The sequence below is a fragment of the Haliotis rufescens genome, unplaced genomic scaffold (assembly GCF_023055435.1).
Source record: "Haliotis rufescens isolate VD_foot unplaced genomic scaffold, xgHalRufe1.0.p SCAF_1, whole genome shotgun sequence".
Lineage (NCBI taxonomy): Eukaryota > Metazoa > Mollusca > Gastropoda > Lepetellida > Haliotidae > Haliotis > Haliotis rufescens.
The window spans coordinates 70,891,857-70,913,514 of NW_025963779.1; the positions used below are offsets into that span (position 1 = coordinate 70,891,857).

The window sequence follows — 21,658 nt, forward strand, 5'->3', positions numbered from 1 at the left end:
TAATTGACGTTTCTCCGGTTTCATTTAATAATACACGAACAATAACATTGATCCCCTAGATCATACTCCAATTGTCATACATTACATGGTGAGGATTTGCAAGGAGGAATAGGTTCCTCAAGCTCTGTATCGTACACTGTATGCTTCTAAGAGGCGACTAAAGAGGATCGGTGGTCAGATTCCGTGACTAAGCTGATTATGTATCATCATGACCCAATAAGCCATGGTTTGACACTGACCAAGACTCGATTGGATATAGTTACAGGGCGCAGTGGTATTGCTGACCAAGGCAAAAAACAACAGCATTAAGCGGACCCGGGACGTTGAAGTAAATGTAAAGTTACCTTCCATTCAAGTAGGTGAAGTAGAGCACTCTTTCTCGAAAGAAAATATTTAGGTAGGTTTTTCCAGGATCATGCAGCAGAGGTTTTCTCTGTGAACCATTGATTCTACTCTGTCTGTCCTGCCGTCACACCAAAAGAGGATTCCATCTTCAGGTGTACAGAATAACATAAATTGTGTGTAACTTAATAATGTAAATCAAAACAACTTTAATTTATGTTGATAAATGGTATGCAAAATTGCTGTGGGTATTCTCTAGTTTAGATTTACATCGGTTCTTGTAATACTCCTTCAATATAACTGTAGTGGACACATAGAATAAGCTTCACACATTGTCGAAACCGGGTTTTCGGCGTGACAAGTAAACGCTCTAACCTTGCAACCACTCCCACTGCGCACCAAAATCACGAGACGACTCCACATTTTTTTTAAATTCAAAGCTTTTGAATAATATAGATGTTCCCCTGAATTCAAATTAGTGAGCGAAAAAATGAATAACGGTTCAGTATATGGTAGGAAACTTCCAGAATAAGGTGTTTGACCACATGTCCGGACAATTATATAGCTGCTATAGAAGTAGTTACATTAACATTATTTCAAATATCTATCTTATTTAGTCCCCTTATTATAGCCACGGTCTGTCTTTTCGCGAACACCTGGTGTCATCACTGATTTTCAGTCATCCACTCATATACTTATCAGCGCAATTTTGCCTTTTACGCCCAACAGAATCTGTTTCGGCGGTTAATCGAGACTGGTTATTCTCTGGTGATGACGCTCTATATTGACATAACCCATGATTGGTCACATGATCTCACCCTTTTTATCAATTGTCAGCGTTCGGCCATCCAAGGCCTGTAATGACGATCTTTTTAATGTTTGTACCGTCATAATCAGCTGATGCTATATAGGGGTAAAGCCCCCCGTCAGTCCAGTACATCTTCCTGAAAAGAAGTTTTATAACCTTGTAAAAATTGTGTTTTCAAAGATTTTCATAACTGATCCTGGTGCTATTTCGTAATGGGATACTCCCCTGTTGGTCCAAATAATTGTGGTTAATTGAGTTATGTGTGGAAATGATCTTTGTTCTTGCACACTCTATGCATTGTAAGAATACAAACATTCAAATGGTTAACGTCAATAATGCACACCTGTTTTCCTCGTGTAGAACAATGGCTCTGGGTTTGTCAAGCCCATTGTTTATGACAGTCACACAATTGGTCCCATTTAGGGAGCGACCATTTGATACCTATGGGGGGGGGGGGGGCGGCGGAAGTATTTACAAATGAATAGTTTGTTGGAGATAATCAGTAAAATAAATAGAATGTTTACTACTGTGAGAAAAATGAATAGTTTGTTTCCAGATATAATTTTGCATGTCATTGCAACATTTATCTATTAAATTAAAGAATTATTCCAGCATTATAAACGTAAAAATTTTCCGCCGCATTCGGCGCAACATCACTATTACTTTAATCTTATTTGTTGCTATTTCTGTATATGAAGTTAATGGCTTCAGTTCAGCACATTTTGCTATTTAAATGCATGTACAAATATTCAGGCGTCCAATTTAACAATTTCCAAAAAGAAATAACCAAGCTACAATGTTGTAAAAGAACACATTTATTCACTGATAAATGTTGAACATATTTATATTGTGGTTTGTTTGAGGAATGGTTTGAAATACAAATAAACCATATGTATTAAATGAAAAGGTATCGGTATGAACAATTTTCACCAAAATCCTTTAAATAAAACGATATTATATGATCTTTGGATATGACCTGGTCATATTATAGAAGATGACATCCGACTGACGAACACCTGTCTTATTGACAACTTTTATATTTTTTCCACATTTTGTTCACATTCAGAAGAGACATCTTGAGAAATTTTCAGAGAATTATAGAACCATTTGCGCTTAAATTGCTGGAAGTTCACACACTGTTTAAAGAGAAACACTACGCTGATGGAAAAATATGCTGGCTACAACAGTTTGATGAATTTTCCGAAGACTCACGACATTGGAACTGCTATGGTGGACAACAGGAGAGAGTATTTTCTAAGATGAAACCTCTCGTCACCACTGAATTTTCATCAGAATGTAGTGCAAAAGATGACTGTGAGAAGAATCCAGTCATTCACAGAACAAGTACTGACATCTCTTTGTCGTGGGAGGAAGGTCAACACACTACTCTTCAGGAGAAGTTATATTCATGGATTGCCAATGAACATGATCCTCGACCATGCCTGTTTCAGGGTAAAGACTCCAATGAGAATTGTTCTGGTGTCCGAACATTCTCTTCAAGACTGTTCACCATTGATTCCCCACCAGTAGTGTACATAGAGATAGACAATTGTCCTCTCACCAGATACCCCAATGTTATTCAGATGAATGAACGAGTATATACACTATTTGCTTTAGTGTATGGCAATGGGGGTCATTTCTTGGGATGTGTGTGTGTGCCAGGCAAAGGTTGGTACAGTTACGATGGCTTGGAAGTATACCACCGATACGGGCCGGGACTAAAGAAACAGCTATTACCGCGTCCTCCACCAGGCTACAAACAGGACTACTGTATTTATGTCAGGGAATGAAAAAGACTATTATAACGGGTGTTCTATAGCTGTTCATGTTATAATACACCACAGGCTGCATTTGCTGAAATATGATTGCATATTTTACTCTGTAATAAAATTGCAAAATTACCATCTGAAATGAATAGTTTGTTCAGCTGTATGTTACAAAAAAATAGTTTGTTAGAAATGGCTTCAGAAAAAAAGTTTGCTGAGAAAACAACCCCCCCCCCCCCCCCCCCCCCCCCATAGAAATCAAATGGTCGCTCCCTTATGTTGAGGGCAGCAATGACCCTATTTCCCTGGTCTGTGTAAAATATCTTCCTGGCGATAGAATCAACAGCTATTCCATATAAATCAGCACCTGTAACAAGATGTAAATGCAAGTCATTGCCCTATGTAGACGTGAAATATGCCGAATATATTGAATGTGTGTCTTCTCTGTTTTGTAAACACTAGACATACAAATATTGCATATTTCATACGGCGCCTACCTGTTTATATGTCTAGTGGCTTGTGTTGGTGGTCAAAGCACAATCTGATATAATAGATGACCGTGTGGTCGTAATTACCTTAACTTGGTATTCATGACTTTTTCATTGGGTCCCGGGGCATGAGAGACCGGCTATTTAATATCTTGAGGCGATCGTGAATACTAGATATAATTCTACCTCAGATTTTACACACAAATATAATTTAATCGATTAGACATAGTGGATGTCCTGCAAAAGACCATATACATGTATATGCGTTGATGCAGTGAATGATAAAATATAACGTCATCAGTAAGAAGTTGTTTGGTCAAGTTTACAACGTTCAAGGCCTCAGTAAAGCTTTCAAAATGTTTTATGGTTAAAAGAGGACATTTCGGAAATGTGACGCATCAGTGACAAGAATGATGTCCGATGCAATTCCCTATTTTGACTTTACCATTTGTTTCCGTCTTTTTTATTATATGTAAGCAATTGACCTTCCTTTGTTTAATGGTGATTCATAAACACATGCTCATGATGAGGTCGGAAACGGACAATCGACTCAGGCAGGGATATCTTATGAATATGGAAAGTGTTTAAGTTTTATAGGGAGGTATATCAGTATAAACAATAAGATTTCGTTTGTACCTCACGCTTACACTGTTTTACGATCACATACTTGCATTGAAGGACATGATGAGTTCCTCGGTGTTCTTTTTCATGTTTCTTGCTTTGATCTTCTCAGGAGCCCCCCATAGAAATCAAATGGTCGCTCCCTTATGTTGAGGGCAGCAATGACCCTATTTCCCTGGTCTGTGTAAAATATCTTCCTGGCGATAGAATCAACAGCTATTCCATATAAATCAGCACCTGTAACAAGATGTAAATGCAAGTCATTGCCCTATGTAGACGTGAAATATGCCGAATATATTGAATGTGTGTCTTCTCTGTTTTGTAAACACTAGACATACAAATATTGCATATTTCATACGGCGCCTACCTGTTTATATGTCTAGTGGCTTGTGTTGGTGGTCAAAGCACAATCTGATATAATAGATGACCGTGTGGTCGTAATTACCTTAACTTGGTATTCATGACTTTTTCATTGGGTCCCGGGGCATGAGAGACCGGCTATTTAATATCTTGAGGCGATCGTGAATACTAGATATAATTCTACCTCAGATTTTACACACAAATATAATTTAATCGATTAGACATAGTGGATGTCCTGCAAAAGACCATATACATGTATATGCGTTGATGCAGTGAATGATAAAATATAACGTCATCAGTAAGAAGTTGTTTGGTCAAGTTTACAACGTTCAAGGCCTCAGTAAAGCTTTCAAAATGTTTTATGGTTAAAAGAGGACATTTCGGAAATGTGACGCATCAGTGACAAGAATGATGTCCGATGCAATTCCCTATTTTGACTTTACCATTTGTTTCCGTCTTTTTTATTATATGTAAGCAATTGACCTTCCTTTGTTTAATGGTGATTCATAAACACATGCTCATGATGAGGTCGGAAACGGACAATCGACTCAGGCAGGGATATCTTATGAATATGGAAAGTGTTTAAGTTTTATAGGGCGGTATATCAGTATAAACAATAAGATTTCGTTTGTACCTCACGCTTACACTGTTTTACGATCACATACTTGCATTGAAGGACATGATGAGTTCCTCGGTGTTCTTTTTCATGTTTCTTGCTTTGATCTTCTCAGGAGCAGCATTTGTCCGATACAGTTTCTGCTCCACGGGGTCGTAGTCAATAGATACAGGAACCGTGCCTGCAGCTACAGGGGCTACTGATGACTGTGGTGGACTGACAGATAACTTGTCAATTCCCCCTGGTTTACTGAATAGTATAGTTGATGTTGGGTTGTCCACTGTAACGAAATATTTCATAACTATCTACTAAAGGTATTGTGATATAATCACTGAATTCATAGTTTGACAATTTCATATATCAAAGGATTATTATACCGTTTACATATTTCCAAATTGTTTTATTTTACACCACGGTGAGAATAGGGCACCCAACACTATCGCTTGTTTAAGAGGCAAGTGGGGCAGATGGTCAGGCTCTGTGACCGGCTTGATTGCGTGTCACAATGCCCCAACGGCGTGGTATGCTGTTCATAATATCAACCACTGGTTTGTCTGTCCAGACTCCATTATTTATGGCCTCGGTTACAATGGTGAGGTGAGATGAAATGGGATTTCACGTCGAGTTCAAGGAGAGGTTATACTGGTTATACTGGAATATGTGCTGGTTATACAGCCAGTTCTTATCAATAATGTAAAAAGACATACAATTGAACATCCTCGTCCTGGACCAGTTATTTTAACGATAGTTTTGAATAGGTCCTGCACTGGCCCTTAACCAGGACAGGGTCACGGCGCCACCCGTATTGAAAATTGACTGCATAAATATGAATAATGGATAAAAATTAATATTGTTCCCTATCATCTCACTGTATATACTTCTATGGTATTTAGAAATTCATTAAGGGGGTTCGGGTGGCCCAGTCGTCTAGTACCGCGATTCTCTGTGCAGAGTTGAGTCCCTTGGGCACGCCAGAAACCTATGATTGTGGGTTCCAATCCGGGTTTGACCCGATTATGTTTCGAGGTTTGTCAGCACCATACCCGTGCTCGTGGGTTTAACCGAACTGGTAAACGTCTGAGATTTGCATCACTTCGGGCTTTCCTTCCAGATTAAGCTGACACGCCGGGATATAACTGCAATACTGTTAAAAGCGGTGTTAAACCAAACTCAATCAGTAGATATTAATTAAGGGCCACTGGTAACGTTATCATGTACTGTAACCATAATATTCCTTTTAGCTGAAATGATGTTCAATACATTTTAGATCTATCGTCAGAGTGTTAATTTTGCTTTACACGACACACAGCAATTTCCAGCAAAATAGAACATTGAACCTGTGAGCATAGGCGTTTTCCTGCTGTTGTAGTCAAACAGTGGCCAAAGCAATGTAACCTGGAAAGAAATTGCCTTGTCTCGCCATCTGCCTAGCTTTCATCACATCACTTGAACCGCCTCCGTGGTCTAGTGGTTGAGCGTCCGCCCGGAGAGCGGAAGGTCCGGGGTTCGATCCCCGGCCGCGGCATACCAAAAGACGTTAAAAGATGGTACTTGTTGTTACTCTGTCTGGCGCCCGGCATTAAGGGGCTAAAACAAGGACTGGTCGGCTCGGAGTCAGTATACTGTGTCTGCAGGGGGTATTCATGTTAAACTGCGGCATGGTATCTCAGTGTGCCAGCACTCTAAATCGGCATCGGTCCGGACTAGTACAATCAGCCACACACACACACACACACACACACACACGTGCATGCACGTCGCAATATAAGTGCAATAACCTTCCGGAAGTGTTCAATTTTACAACCAACGGGACACCACTGTAACCATTGTTAAATACGACCGAAAAACATAAAGAGGCCTGCATGAAGTCTGCTATATGATAATGTACTGTGTTGTCTGTAATCCTCTCGTGTATGCACGTCGTTTACTGCATATTATTGCGTACGAGAGCATGTGGGATTTGGCATTCACCTCATGTCTCATGCGGCTCCGTGAAATAGTTTCTCAAGTTTCTGTCAAACATTCACTCAACTTATTGTGCTTTCCCTGGTTATTCGTGAGAATTTAGAACATCGTATTTAATTTAATTTCGACACATAATGCTACTGCTTACTTTGGTCAGGGTTGAATTTATGGCAAATTTAAAGTATCATGAAAAATAGTAATGGATTTGTTTTACATCATTATGTAGCCAGTATGATGTACAATACAATGGCCGAGAAAAAATGTGAAAGCGTAAAGTTAGCAGTGTTGCCCATAATTAAACGTATCTATTTTGAGGTCTGTATTAGTAACAACAAAAACTAATCTTAAGAGCGCGACCGTGGTTTAACCACCAGCCGGGTACAGATAATACGCGATCGTTTCAATATTTGTGGGGAGACCCGTGCTATATATATAACACTGAATGGATGCCATGTATGTCAAGAGCATGGCTAGTGAGGGTAAATGACGTGGAATGACAAATGAATGTTACACTTCGACAACCGCAGCAAAGACTAGCGACCCGGAACTGCTTCCTCAAAGGGGATTCCCCGTGACCTCGCGCTAGTTTGAAACAATTCTCAAAAATAGTCGGGAACTCCCATGTGCTATAAAATTGCGAGGCCCTGTTATCACCTACCAATACATCTGTTAAACAAAGTCTTTAACAATGTTCAAGAGAGCATATTATAATCAGGTAAACTTTAATTTTATTTTGCTAATTTCTGTGGCGGTCATATTGTACAAACTGTATGCGGAAGTAATGGTCTGTATGTGGTTTACTGTGTAATCTTGCAGGCCATGACATCAGGCCACTTATCGCGAGTATAAAAGTGTTAGCTTCTTAATTCATCCTGTTGAGAAAACTGAAATGCATGTCAAAGTATTCATTTAATAGCGAACCGCCTCCAAGGTCTTGTGGTAGAGCGTCCGCCCGGAAAGCTGAAGGTCAGGAGTTCGATCCCCGGCCGTGTCATACCTAAAGACGTTAAAAGATGGTACGCTCGGCTTTAATGGGCTACACACACACACACACACACACACACACACACACACACACACACACACACACACACACACACACACACACACACACACACACACACACACACACACACGTGCATGCAAGTCGCTATATAAGTGCAAGTGATCTTGGACGCGACGTTAAACCCTATTTCACCTCATGAGCTAAAATGGAGGACTTCGGGGCACCTTGATACTGTTTTATGGCAGTGTATTTTATTGTTGAACAATAATTGTAGTTGTGTTACATTTTTTCTGTTGAGATTTGGTAGACGCTAATTGCATTGTTTGGACAGTGTTAAGTCGTCAGGAATGTAGTACTATTTAACGTAAGTAGTCGTTAGAAAGTTACTATATTTAGATGCTAGTGTGGTGTGTAAACTTCCGGTTCGGTATACCGCCGACGGTGATAGTGTGTTGAAGAAACATGTGGAATGCTCTAGTACCACTGGTGAGGGCACTGTTTAGAAGTTTCCAGAAGCTAGCTGGACTGTTTATCTATTGGTATAAGAGCATGTTACGCATCTCTCACACAATACATCACAGCAAGACCAGTTTTCGTGTGAGGATCACTCATCATCCCTGATTGCCTGCCTAAACCAACTCGCAAGCTTGACCACCGTCGCCGCTGGGTGAATATGCTATTGTCACTGGTTGTTGCTATCACCAGTGTATCTTTGTATTTGATACTGACCACTACCATTATATTATTTATTGCTATTGAATATTGTACAACAACTCTGTTGTGTACTGCCATTGTAATTGCTGTGCTGTAATTTGTGTCGATTTGTAAACGTTGTTTTGTAATACAATAATTTGTTAATTGTATACCTTTTGTTGGTTGTTTGAGGGTTGACACTAAGTTCTTTTACACACAGTATTCTGGGTTAACTTTTTGTTTCAATATGGGAATCGACACGTGACAATACGTATTAACCCAAATCACAGAAGCTGATAGCTGTCCAAGTCATCGGCTCTTACAGCAAACATGAGGTACTAGGGATCTCTACTGACCCAGAATGTCCACAGGGTTAGTCGTATAACTGCAAACAAACATATTCGGTATTTGTAGTCTGATATCCCGTACAGTTGATATATAACTTACCTTTCGCGTAAACCTGGATAAGAAGACAGATATATCCACACAAACGAGAATATCTCCCAACCATTTTGCCCTGAAGTATGTAAGTGTGCTTTGGTTGATGTACATCCTTGTTCAGTATGTATAAACCATCTGGAACGTCATCCCATTGTTCTATACGGGGTTTACTCATTGTAGCAGCTATTTTGAGTCCATCAAGGTGAAAGCTGACATACGGAAATATGAAAAGGTGCACCCGAGAATTATAGATTAAAAATCCATTCGTTGAACATAGGATGTTTTACATGTATACATATTAAGTGCGTTGTGGCGTAATCAACAGAGCTTTGGTACCCGTCAGGAATTGCCCTATAAATTCGTTTTAATCCGTTTGCTAAATTAGATGCACACTAACAAATTGTAGTTATGATGTCCATGAAATCATGACAATATTATTTTGACACTTTAATTCAAACACATGTACACCATGACAACAACAGTATATGTCTCTATAGCAAAGTGTAAATGTGGCGCGATATTGCAATGAACAGCGACTCCCTTTTTAATTTGGACAGTTACATATCTTAGAAAAGGTTAAATACTTGTACTTTTGGCCTCTGAACGTCCTTGATGGTTGGGGACTGTCATAGTTTTATTGATTTGTACATTTTCCCCTATGCACAAGTACATGAGACATCACGTATTTGACATCATAAGTTAACCATTAAAAGTCCACGTGGATGATGTAATAATGTCTCTCCCAGGAAATATTTCATATCATAAAATAAATATATTGTGAGAATATTCAAAGTCTCACCCCGATATCATTCCTGCCTTGTCTCAAAAGGCTAGTGTTTGGTTTTGCACCACATTGGCAGAAGATAAATACGACCGGTTCATAATACATAAATCCTCCCTGATGAAGGTATTATATACGTGATGGGCAGTGACCGGGCTTTATGCCGACGGTTATATCATATCAAGTTATATTTGGAAAGTGGCACAGGTCTAAGAAAATTATCGCTTTGATGGTGTGAGTGAGTGACTATGGTTTTACGCCGCTTTTAGCAATATCACGGCGGGGGGCACCAGAAATTGGCTTCACACATTGTACCCATGTCGGGAATCGAACCCGGGTCTTCGGCGTGACGAGCGAACGCTTTAACCACTAGATAGGCTACCCGACCGCCCCGCATCGCTTTGATGGTACCAGATAGCATTGGTATAGATCTGACCAGTAACAATACCAAGTTATACTGATGTAGCTCTTACGCTCTGTGTGGACAGATTACTCGGACAAAATAAAACGAAACACCCACGAGAATTTATCGTTGGCACAATACGAGTAAATACCGGCCCACCTTTTCCTTTCGTGCCCTGAACCCCCTATGTATGATCAGCACACTACACCACGATGGCAGGGTTCACAGTAAGTTCCTCGAAATGACAAAATAGCGAACATAAATTAATGTAAGGTATTTGTGGGGTCGCGTGATTCTCTTTCTTTACGTAAATGCACAAGTATCCTGAAATATTTGAAATAGTTAAGAAGCAGGCGGATACGTACACGGTATATTCTAACTCTCAGCCACAATATAGTAATAATTAAATAAGTGGAGCAAGAATGAACACAGTTTTAATTGGCTAGCGCTTTCAACATGTATCACGTACGAGTCTCATCAGGCGATAACTGAATAACGGACATGAAATGTTATGACGTCACGTAACTATATGTTACACCCGACATGGGTACTATGTGTGGAGCCCATTTGTGGTGTCCCCCGACGTGATATTGCTGGAATATTGCTAAAAGCGGCGTAAAATCAAACTCACTCACTCACTCTACTGGGGTGATAGGAGTAGCTTTAAGCCTGAGGACGACTGTGTTGTGTGTGTCTGTTTCTACGGTCCTAAAGCACTTCCCTGTTTAAAAATGTTTAAATAATCTGACCTTACCAACCGTAGTGTATAATATCCCGCTACTGAGCAAATAAACGAATTTCCCGTTTCATAAAAAATATCCCTGGTGTATCTTATTTGAAGGATTTTCGAAAGAGGGAAGTAATTCTGCGTATAGCTTTCTTCCGTCTTTCTACGAACATACGAGTAGTGCAAGGCCTAAGTCGTTTGTTTATGATCGCATGTACGCGTACTTTGGAAATCAAGAGTCACATATTTTGCATATGTCTGGACATATAACAGACAACTCATCACCTGTTTCCTCAGCCAAAGGAAGTTTCTCTTATTCTCTGTCCGAGGGTGAGCATGGAGATGAGAAACACTCTAAATATACAGACACCTGCTAGTCGAACTTGTTTGGCCAAGTTATCGACAGTTGTTGTGAGTCGGTAACATTAGTTTAGAGTCTGTTTTCTGGCTGAACAAGGAGTGTTAAGAAATCTATGTAACATTGATTCACAATAAATAGTACTTAACTATATTAAAAGTATTTTTTGTTAAAACATTAACAGTATAAATTTAGTAAATAAGTTTTTCCGCATATTTTGAATATTTCACCTTATAGGTGTGTGCCGATATGGAAAACTGAAATGTCAATTCACTGACGTCATGCTCAAATGACGTCATCACCGAGCTGTGTTGTGACAAATGCTTACATTTTCTATGGATGAAATATGTCCGCTCGTCGTCCTAATATTAGGGCAAGGTCTCTACATCATTCATTTTTGCCATAGGACATGTGTAATCGTTATTTTGTATGAGTTCGTATGTTTATCAAATAAGTAGGATTTTGTTTAAACAGAGAATAATGAATTACAAATCTATAGCGACATAGCGCACTTTCGTGTTTATATCTGGATCACGTGACTTAAACTTGAACGTCACCCCAAAATTGCATGTACTTCGCTGAAACATATATTATATTCCGTATAATCTGAACTGTTAAATTAGATTTTACTTTTTTAATTTGGATTTTCTTTTAAATAACTCAAAAGAATTAGTTTAAGCAGGTCAAACACGCAAGCTACTCAGGAGTGGAGGTTCGGTCATATGACTCGAAATAGTCAATGTTTGTTAGAGGGACATTTAGGTAATACTTCACTATGGCGGCTCTAGTTTGATACACATCGTAATATGTCTTCTAATTTAAACATGCCTTCATCACCTTGTCTCCTTCCTATCCTGACTGAGAGCCATCCGGGTACTGACCCGTCAAGTGATTACACACTCTTCCCACCATGGGGGCAGAGTTACACACATACCACACCGTGTATGCCAGGAGCAACACATGCTGAAACGAGTAAATCAATTATTTACTAGGGGATATTCCAGCATTATACTGTAAATGCTCTAATCTTGTCCAGGCAAAACAGTTAATAATAGCACAAAAACAATCCACCCCAAACGTTGTGTACGATGACACACATTCACTCTTGTCATACTTTGTAAAAAAATCGACTAGCAACAATACAACATTTTTCAAATACGCGACAAAGTGTAAAAAGAGAAACGAAAAAGATTGAAACAAATTGTCGTTGGTGACACAAACTACAACTCGGACTCACGAATTCGGCCACCCTCGTATCCATGAAGGTACCTTCAGTATCACTCTTCTGGACACAGTTTATGTGGAGTGCACATGGTTTAGATCAATTATGATTAAGATACATGCTGAAATGTTGAAACATTACATATTCCATCATTAACAGAAATAAAGAGCTGTGGGTGGGGACAAATAATACGTCAAGTCTGTGATGGCATTCCTGTTTGGGGATGAGTGCTTAGTACAAGTGACAAACCGAAGGTGTATGAGTGAGTGACTGAGTGTTCTTAACGCTGAGGTCAGCAATATTCCAGCTGGAATAAATGAATGAATGAATTTTCTTTATTTCCTCCGATAGTTGGAGAGTGACATATATTTGTAATCACGTTAATAAATGCGACAAACCCCTTTCCATAAAGATAAGAAATCTCTGTTAAAACATTATGTAGAGAAATAACTTAAATTATATTCATGGCTTCTTTTGTTCAGCCTAGCAGTTATTATTGTAGTAAAACAAGTAGGCTTGGCAAGTGGAGGCATGTTTGATGGTATTTAGTATGAATGAAAATGGTCTTTTTCAGAGTAATTTACAGCAAGCACAGCAATAAAGATTGAAACTTACTGACAGAATTAGGAATCAAAGTTTCCTTTGAGCTTGCACTTTGTTTTTGAAAAATATTGCTTATAAATTAAGACAAAATTATACTTTGATGCTATCACAAAAGCATTTGTTTCTTTCAGTGTGGAATACAGTAACGCTCCCGGGGTAAAATTAATATGATCGCAAACAGTTCACGACTCTGAGTATCATTACATTTGTAAGTAGACCACGCCCACTCATGTCATCAGTGACAATTTGAGGTAAATTTTGTACAGTTTCTAAAAAGCATGCTTAAAATGTGTATATATGCATGCTTGACATTTTCTCTTTCATAGAATACATGTGGTATGTTACAATTGATAACAGATGATTGCAACAGTTGAAATATATGGTCACATGCCCATCCGTGTCATCGTGACAATATACGTCAGCGTTTTTGTAATTACTTGAAAGCAAATATCTACTTTTTAATGCCATGTTTAAAATGTGTATATATACATACATGCTTTAGAAGCAGTAACATGGTTGTATCATGTATAAATATTAGGTTAACACAGACAATTAATATAGCAAAGGTTAACCCATATTTCTTCCGTGTTGATGATTTCTGTTTCTGTGATAAATCTATTCCGCATTCTGTACAGGGAAACATTTGAAATCACAAACAACGCATGGTGATTCTTTCTCTGTTGCTTATATTACACTCAGGACGCTGTATAAGCAGAAAACATGAAGGTAGGTGCTGTACATTATGATTCTTAAGATATGGTTTCTTCTTACGTTTGATTACTTGATTGCGAAGTATTGCTTCCTTCATGCATTATGTTGGCGGTCGGGTAGCCTAGTGGTTGAAATGTTCGATCGTCACCCTGAAGACCGGGGAAGCCCATTTCTGGTGTCCCCCGCCGTGATATTGCTGGTATATTGCTAAGAGCGGCGTAAAACCATATTCACTCACAATGCATTACGCTTTAAAGCTGGCCATGAATACACTGCCCGTAGTCATAGTGTGCGAAATGAACAACTTTGAACAACCTTAGTCTGTTAATTCCAGTATATTGCATCATTGTGTTTGGTTGATGCTGGTTATTTATTATCGTGTCTTGTCACGGCCTTCAATCTGTGCAGTGAGATGAGCCATTATCATCTGAAATAATCATGTAAAATAAACTGCCTTTCAGGTGTGGGTTGTGCTCTTCGTGTCTGCATGCATGCTGGTGGAAGCTGAATCCGGTCTTGCTAAAGGTACATCACTCTGCATGTCATTGTGTCAAAAAATACGTCTATAGTCTCCAGGATCTATTGTCCTGTAGAAACTGCAAAAAGCAAAGTCATAACAGTAACGTTAAAGTAATACAGGTGAGGTGAAATGGGGTTTAACGACGCGTCCAAGACTATTGCACTTATATAGCGACGTGCATGTACATGTGTATGTTTGTGTGGCTGCTTGTACTAGTCCTGACTGATGCCGATTTATAGTGCTAGCTCACTGAGATACCATGCCGTAGTTTAACATGAATACCCCACTCAGACATAGTGCACTGACTCCGAGCCGACCAGTCCTTGTTTTAGGCCCTTAAAGCCGAGCGCCAGACAGAGTAACAACAAGTACCATCTTTTAACGTCTTTTGGTATGACGTGGCCGGGGATCGAACCCAGGACCTTCCGCTCTCCGGGCGGACGCTCTACCTCTTGACTACGGAGGCGGTCTAAAGTAATACAGACGCTGACTGTTTTCCTTATGACTTCAACATCAATATATCTTGCACATGATTTTGTTTGGTTAATATCTTTCAGACAATTCAAAATGCCAGGATGCATTAGCTTGGTGTAAAGGCGTCAACTGTGACAGCCCTGGAATGGCAGATACGTGCCCGGTGACGTGTGGACGCTGCAACCCCACAGGTTTAATGTTTTCTTCTATCTGATGTAGTAGAGCCATGTGAATGTACATCGACCTTGAACTAAACTGAGGGGCAAAAGAAAGTATACTGAGTTTGCTCTTGGAACTGGAACATGAAAGAAATTATGCTTAATTTGATTATGTCTATTTAACAATCACTCATTCCTGCAACGCTTTAAACCTAAATTGCTTCAATGTAGACTGGGGTAAGAAATATATTTGCAACCACATGACCAGTACCATGTTTGAAATATAAATGTTTGCCGATGAAAGCAAATATATTGATTTTCTAAGATATGATGTCTAAGATATCCATCAGCAGTTGTGTATTTAACGAATGTAACTTTTACTATATACTTCAATGTGAAAGACTGAGGTTTCCGAAGTTGAGAAAAGTGTTTTTTTTCATTGCAGTGAACATAACACTTGATATTTCACAGCAGTGAACTCAACACTTGATATTTCACTGCATTGAACATAACACTTTGACGGAACCATTGTCATACGAGAGCTGCCTCCCCCTAAATGTCTCCCTTCGTCGTAAGTGACTAGCTCGTATACAAACTACTGACGTTCTATTTGACGTGAGGTCCACATTGACAAGGCAAAATAATGACAGACGATCGTTTATGGAGCTAATGTCACTTCTTGCTGTTTGTTATTCTCTCGGAAATGTTTCCTTGTCAATCGAGACTGTTCGTTTTGCAAAGGGACAATTTTATTACTTGACAAGAGTGTATTCTTTCGCTTCCAACAGCGGTCTCCTAGTTTTCAAGAATATTTTTTGTTAAAGTTGATTATGTTTATAATCATATTTAAATTGATCACATCATCAGCTATCAATACCATTAAATGTGTTGGATGAACATCATGCTTGATACTATTTGTTTACCAAAAGTGAAAACAACAGTTAATTCAACGTTCGAGTTGTCTTTAAACTACATTAACAACCATGACATGTCAAAGCTCTAAAAAAAATTATCAAATGTATTTCATCACTGTTTACTGTTTACTTTTTTAATCACCAACTATACTTCATTTGGAATATATGCTAACGGTACGAAGAGGGGAATATTCTGTGACTTGTTCGAAGGGTGGTTTTTGCAGCCCAAATCGTTCGGACGGAGGTTAACACAACTGCACTTGGCATACTCTTACTCAAATACAACATCGTGTATAAAATCTAACAACATTATCAATGAACTTTAGATTTAATTGGCTTAATACCACGAAAATAACATTCTTCTATTTTGTAGACTGTGGACCTGGTATGTACTGGAATGGCACCACTTGTGCACAATGCTTGGACGGGCTGCCTGCTGAAAACAAGGGAAGTTGTCCATGTATCATACCAGGCAGATGGGGATCAAAGTGTGAACATCAGTGCAACAAAGGGTGTTCGGGTGGTACATGCCACCCACTGTCTGGAGAATGTGAAAACTGTAAACGGGACAGGTATGGCAAGTCCTGTGATAACACATGTGATGCCAACTGTAATAACTGTACAAATACATCCTCAAACTGTCACCGAACAACTGGAACCTGTCTGTGTGGATGTAGACCAGGCCTCTATGGAGGTACATGTGAACTACAGTGCCTTGACAACTGTAGATTCAAGACATGTAATTCCTCTGGAATCTGTGTTCATGGTTGTAAGGAAGGATACTTCGGACCAAAATGTGATGAAAACTGTGGAGAATGTGTTAATCAATCTTGTTCAAGAATAGGTACATGTTTGAAAGGTTGCAACAGTGGATGGCACGGTTTGAAATGCAAAACCCGCTGCAGTTACAACTGTGAACATTCAAACTGCCATCAGAACGGAACGTGCATGGCGTGCATGGGTGGGTTTCATGGCGACCAATGCAACAAAAACTGTTCTGCTGGATGTGCCACGAGACAGTGTAACAGAGATAGCAATGTAAAGTGCCTTAATACAAGTTGTAGTCAGACCTCTGGGGAATGTGACTATGGTTGTGTAACGGGCTGGTATGGAGCCGCGTGTAGTGACACATGTCCGGACAACTGTTCTGCTGGCACATGCAACAGAGATGGTGGATCGTGTCTATCTTGTAGGGAGGGATTCAGAGGAACACACTGTAACATGTCATGTCCTCCAGATTGTGTTGAATGTCAGCAGAATGCCAGTAACTGCACATCATGTGAACCTGGTTATTTTGGAAACACGTGTAAAAAAGAGTGCGACGGTTGCCTGGATGGGAGGTGTAAGATCTCAGATGGGTTGTGCATAGCCGGCTGTAAACCAAGCTTGTATGGACGCGAATGTCACTACACCTGCAGCAGAAATTGTTTGAGGCAAAATGGTGCCTCGTTGTGTTTTCCAAGTAACGGAACCTGTGTTTACGGTTGTAACACTGGATGGTACAAGGCAGAGTGTGATACTCCATGTCCCCCAGGGTGTAGCGGGACTACGTGTGATAACTTCACTGGCAGATGTTCAAATGGTTGCACAGACGCACTGTATGGTCCACACTGTGATCAGTTATGTCGCTGTCTGATGTCCCGATGTAACGCGACGGGCTCATGTACGGGGTGTCAGAATGGCTACTATGGCCAGAGCTGTTCTTCAACATGTCAATCGAGATGTGATACCTGTGAGCAGTACACCGGCGACTGTGTTACCTGTGTGGAAGGCTGGCACGGTCAACTGTGCAAAGGTAAGAAGAGTGATGTGCTGATATTGGAGTCAATTCTTAGTTGTTCAAGCTACTGATCGATCATTTCTGAAAAGGTTTAAAATTTACATTCAGGATATTGTCCCGTTTATTTAAGTCACCGCCCGATGGACCCATATTGTCATCTCTGCGTCTGTAATTTGTCATTTAAGCTAAAGGGCCTGTCACACACTACCGATGTACCTCGCCGGGACTAAACCGGAGCAAAAAATTAACAACGGCGAGAAAATCGGCGGAGCTCCGGCGAGAAAGCACTTGAAAAATCAAAATTGATAGTAGCAATACCGATGTAGTACCGGCGTTCCCGTTGTGATACCGTTGTTCTACAGTTGTCCTACCGATGTAAGGATGTACAGAATAACACGTTTCTGTCACCTTAGTGTTACCGATGCGCCGCCGATGTTATACCGATGTACCGCCGTTGACCGGAGCTATAGCGGAGTGATACAGTTGCGCTGCCGATGCACTACCGATGTGCTACTATGTGTACATCGGAAGGACAACGGTGTGACGGTGGAGCTCCGGTATCACATCGGCGGCGCATCGGTACTACTTCGGTGATATTCGGTAGTACTACGGTATCACATCGGTACCAGTACGGTACACATTGAAGCCACCGGAGAGCCTGTTCTTAGCGATGTGATATCGTTGCGCTGCCGTACTAGTACCGATCCCCGAAAATCGCAAATTTGTGCTCTGGTATAGCTCCGGCGACCCAAATCGGCTAGGTGTGACAGGCCCTTAAGCCAGTGAATCAGGCTCACCCTCGCTTCAGACATATAAGGACATGTCAGCAGTATGTCCTTATAGTACTGAAGTGATGCGGGTCTTAGACGTTTTCCACAGTGGTGAAACCCATGAACATCCGAAACCTACAAAACATTAGTAGAGTGAACCGTTATTCGAATCCACGTTCATAGGTTTGCGACTCCTTAGATAACTTCTCCCATTCCCTCTTCAACCTCAACACTCACCCTCACCCTCACCTTAAACCCATCTCCCACCCTCACCCTCACACTCACCCCATCTCTCACCCTCGCCCTCAACACTAATCCTCACCCTCACCCCATCTCTCACCCTCACCCTCACCCTCTCCCCATCTCTCACCCTCGCCCTCAACACTAATCCTCACTCTCACCCTCAACCAATCTCCCACCCTCACCCTCACCCCATCTCTCGACCTCGCCCTCAACACTAATCCTCACCCTCACCCTCACCCCATCTCTCACCCTCGCCCTCAACACTAATCCTCACCCTCACCCTAAACCCATCTCCCACCCTCACCCTCACCCCATCTCTCACCCTCGCCCTCAACACTAATCCTCACCCTAACCCTCAACCCATATCCCACCCTCAACCTCACCCCATCTCTCGACCTCGCCCTCAACACTAATCCTCACTCTCACCCTCATCTCTCACCCTCGCCCTCAACACTAATCCTCACCCGCACCCTCAACCCATCTCCCACCCTCACTCTCACCCTCACCCCATCTCTCACCCTCGTCCTCAACACTAATCCTCACCCTCACCCTCAACCCATCTCCCACCCTCACCCTCTCCCTAAACCCATCTCCCACCCTCACCCTCACCCTCACCCTCACCCCATCTCTTACCCTCGCCCTCACCCCATCTCTCGACCTCGCCCTCAACACTAATCCTCACCCTCACCCTCACCCTCACCCCATCTCTCACCCTCACCCTCACCCCATCTCTCGACCTCGCCCTCAACACTAACCCTCACCCTCACCCCATCTCTCACCCTCGCCCTCAACACTAATCCTCACCCTCACCCTAAACCCACCTCCCACCCTCACCCTCAACCTCACCCCATCTCTCACCCTCGCCCTCAAGATTAATCCTCACCCTCAACCTCACCCCATCTCTCGACCTCGCCCTCAACACTAATCCTCACCCTCACCCTCAACCCATCTCTCACCCTCGCCCTCAACACTAATCCTCACCCTCACCCTCACCCCATCTCTTACCCTCGCCCTCACCCCATCTCTCGACCTTGCCCTCAACACTAATCCTCACCCTCACCCTCACCCCATCTCTCACCCTCACCCTCACCCCATCTCTCGACCTCGCCCTCAACACTAATCCTCACCCTCACCCTAAACCATTCTCCCAACCTCACCCTCACCCTCACCCCATCTCTCACCCTCGCCCTCAACACTAATCCTCACCCTCACCCTCAACCCATCTCCCACCCTCACCCTCACCCCATCTCTCGACCTCGCCCTCAACACTAATCCTCACCCTCACCCTCACCCCATCTCTCATCCTCGCCCTAAACACTAATCCTCACCCTCACCCTCGCCCTCGCTTCGTTCTCACCTTCACCTTCACCCTCAACTCCACCCTCAACCTCAACCTCAACCCCACTCTCACCTTTACCCTCAACCCCACCCTCACCTCAACCCCACTCTCACCCTCAACTTCACCCTCATCCGCATCCGCATCCGCATCCGCATCTGCAACCTCACCCTCATCCTCATCCTCACCTTCACCCTCATCCCCACTCCAACCCCTACTCCCATCTCCAGCTTCAATCCTTTATCGACACATTGAACTTAAGTCTCTTCTGTTCATAATTCCATTTTAACAGAGCTGAATGATATTGTCATATTCCGAAACATGTTGATCTATATATTAACAGTTGGTGAATTATGTACCCTTACTAGTTTGTTTAGCTACATGAATGTTCCACTTTTGCAGTGTCATACGTGCAGTCACTTCGTCATCGGGTCCGTGTTATGTCAACATGCATTGGAGTTGTCCTCTTTGGTGTTGGAATTGTAGTGGCCTTCATTATCATCAGGTAATACATCCTTTGTTCTTATATACAAGAATGTCCAGCAGTGCATGAAGAATAAGTAACCTAAGTATCTGCAGGTATAGACTTAGAATGCATTGAAATGTATGCTAAAAAAAATATTAATGTTTCAACATGGTCAATATCATAGCTTGTTAGGAATAAAGTGTCTTCCTTTATTGACAGTAGATCATAGTTTTCATTAACAAATACTTGATCGTGACTTGAATAGCTAATTAATGAATTTTATGTTCCAGAAAAAAGTGCACTGGATCTCTCAGGGGCATTTATCTCTCCCCTGTCCGAACTGACCATCTTGTTTCGGATGACATTTCACTCCAAGAGTTCAGCGAGGACGGTGAAAGTGGACAATCTCACTATGAAACTATTCCAGACGATTCCCTGGGAGTATATGAGGCGCTTACACCTTCAACTTCACGTACTTCCGGGTACACAGCTCTGCCGCCGTCGCTTGATAATGTCCGGGTGACAGGGGTCTAATTATTCTATCTGTTTCATACTTTGAGTTTTGTGTTGAGTTAAAACTTTCTATTTGACGTTCCGTCTTTTGCCTACCACATAATGAAACCGGCGTTGACTATAGTAAACGCATAGGGCAGATGTTTAACATACTCTGTTACCTGTTCTATCAAGTCGGAGGAATTCAATCATAGCCTTATGAGACCGGAGAGCGGAAGGTCCGGGGTTCGATCACCGGCCGCGTCATACCCAAAGACGTTAAAAGATGGTACTTGTACGGCTCGGCTCGGCTCGGCTCGGCTCGGCTCGGCGCTCGGCTTTAATGGGTTAAAACAAGGACTGATGTACTGTGGCTGAGTGGGGTAATCATGTTTAACTGCAACATGGTATCTCAATGAGCTAGCACAATAAACCGGCATCAGTCCGGACTAGTACAAGCAGCCATACTCACACACCTGTATGCACGTCGCTATATAAGTGCAATAATCTTGGACGCGACATTAAATCCCATTTCACCTCACCACCTTCAGTTCTCACCACGAATGTATTGGACCACGAGCCTGTATATATCTA

General features: G+C 41.6%; 2 protein-coding genes across 2 annotated transcripts; one reads left to right on the forward strand and one right to left on the reverse strand.

Annotated features, from left to right (window-relative positions):
• Positions 1 to 4,104: 4,104 nt before the first annotated feature.
• Positions 4,105 to 9,210, reverse strand: LOC125382119. Its single transcript, XM_048400306.1, has 3 exons — positions 9,113 to 9,210; positions 5,051 to 5,281; positions 4,105 to 4,262 (listed from the first exon to the last, which is right to left on the reverse strand). Exons 1-3 carry the CDS (start codon positions 9,174 to 9,176, stop codon positions 4,111 to 4,113), a joined length of 447 nt encoding a protein of 148 aa, XP_048256263.1. The 5' UTR covers positions 9,177 to 9,210; the 3' UTR covers positions 4,105 to 4,110.
• Positions 9,211 to 13,842: 4,632 nt separating this feature from the next.
• Positions 13,843 to 21,363, forward strand: LOC124126268 (multiple epidermal growth factor-like domains protein 10). The gene is made up of 6 exons (XM_048400289.1): positions 13,843 to 13,926; positions 14,373 to 14,436; positions 14,989 to 15,096; positions 16,351 to 17,772; positions 20,509 to 20,611; positions 20,863 to 21,363. Exons 1-6 carry the CDS (start codon positions 13,921 to 13,923, stop codon positions 21,104 to 21,106), a joined length of 1,947 nt encoding a protein of 648 aa, XP_048256246.1. The 5' UTR covers positions 13,843 to 13,920; the 3' UTR covers positions 21,107 to 21,363.
• The last annotated feature ends 295 nt before the right edge of the window (positions 21,364 to 21,658 follow it).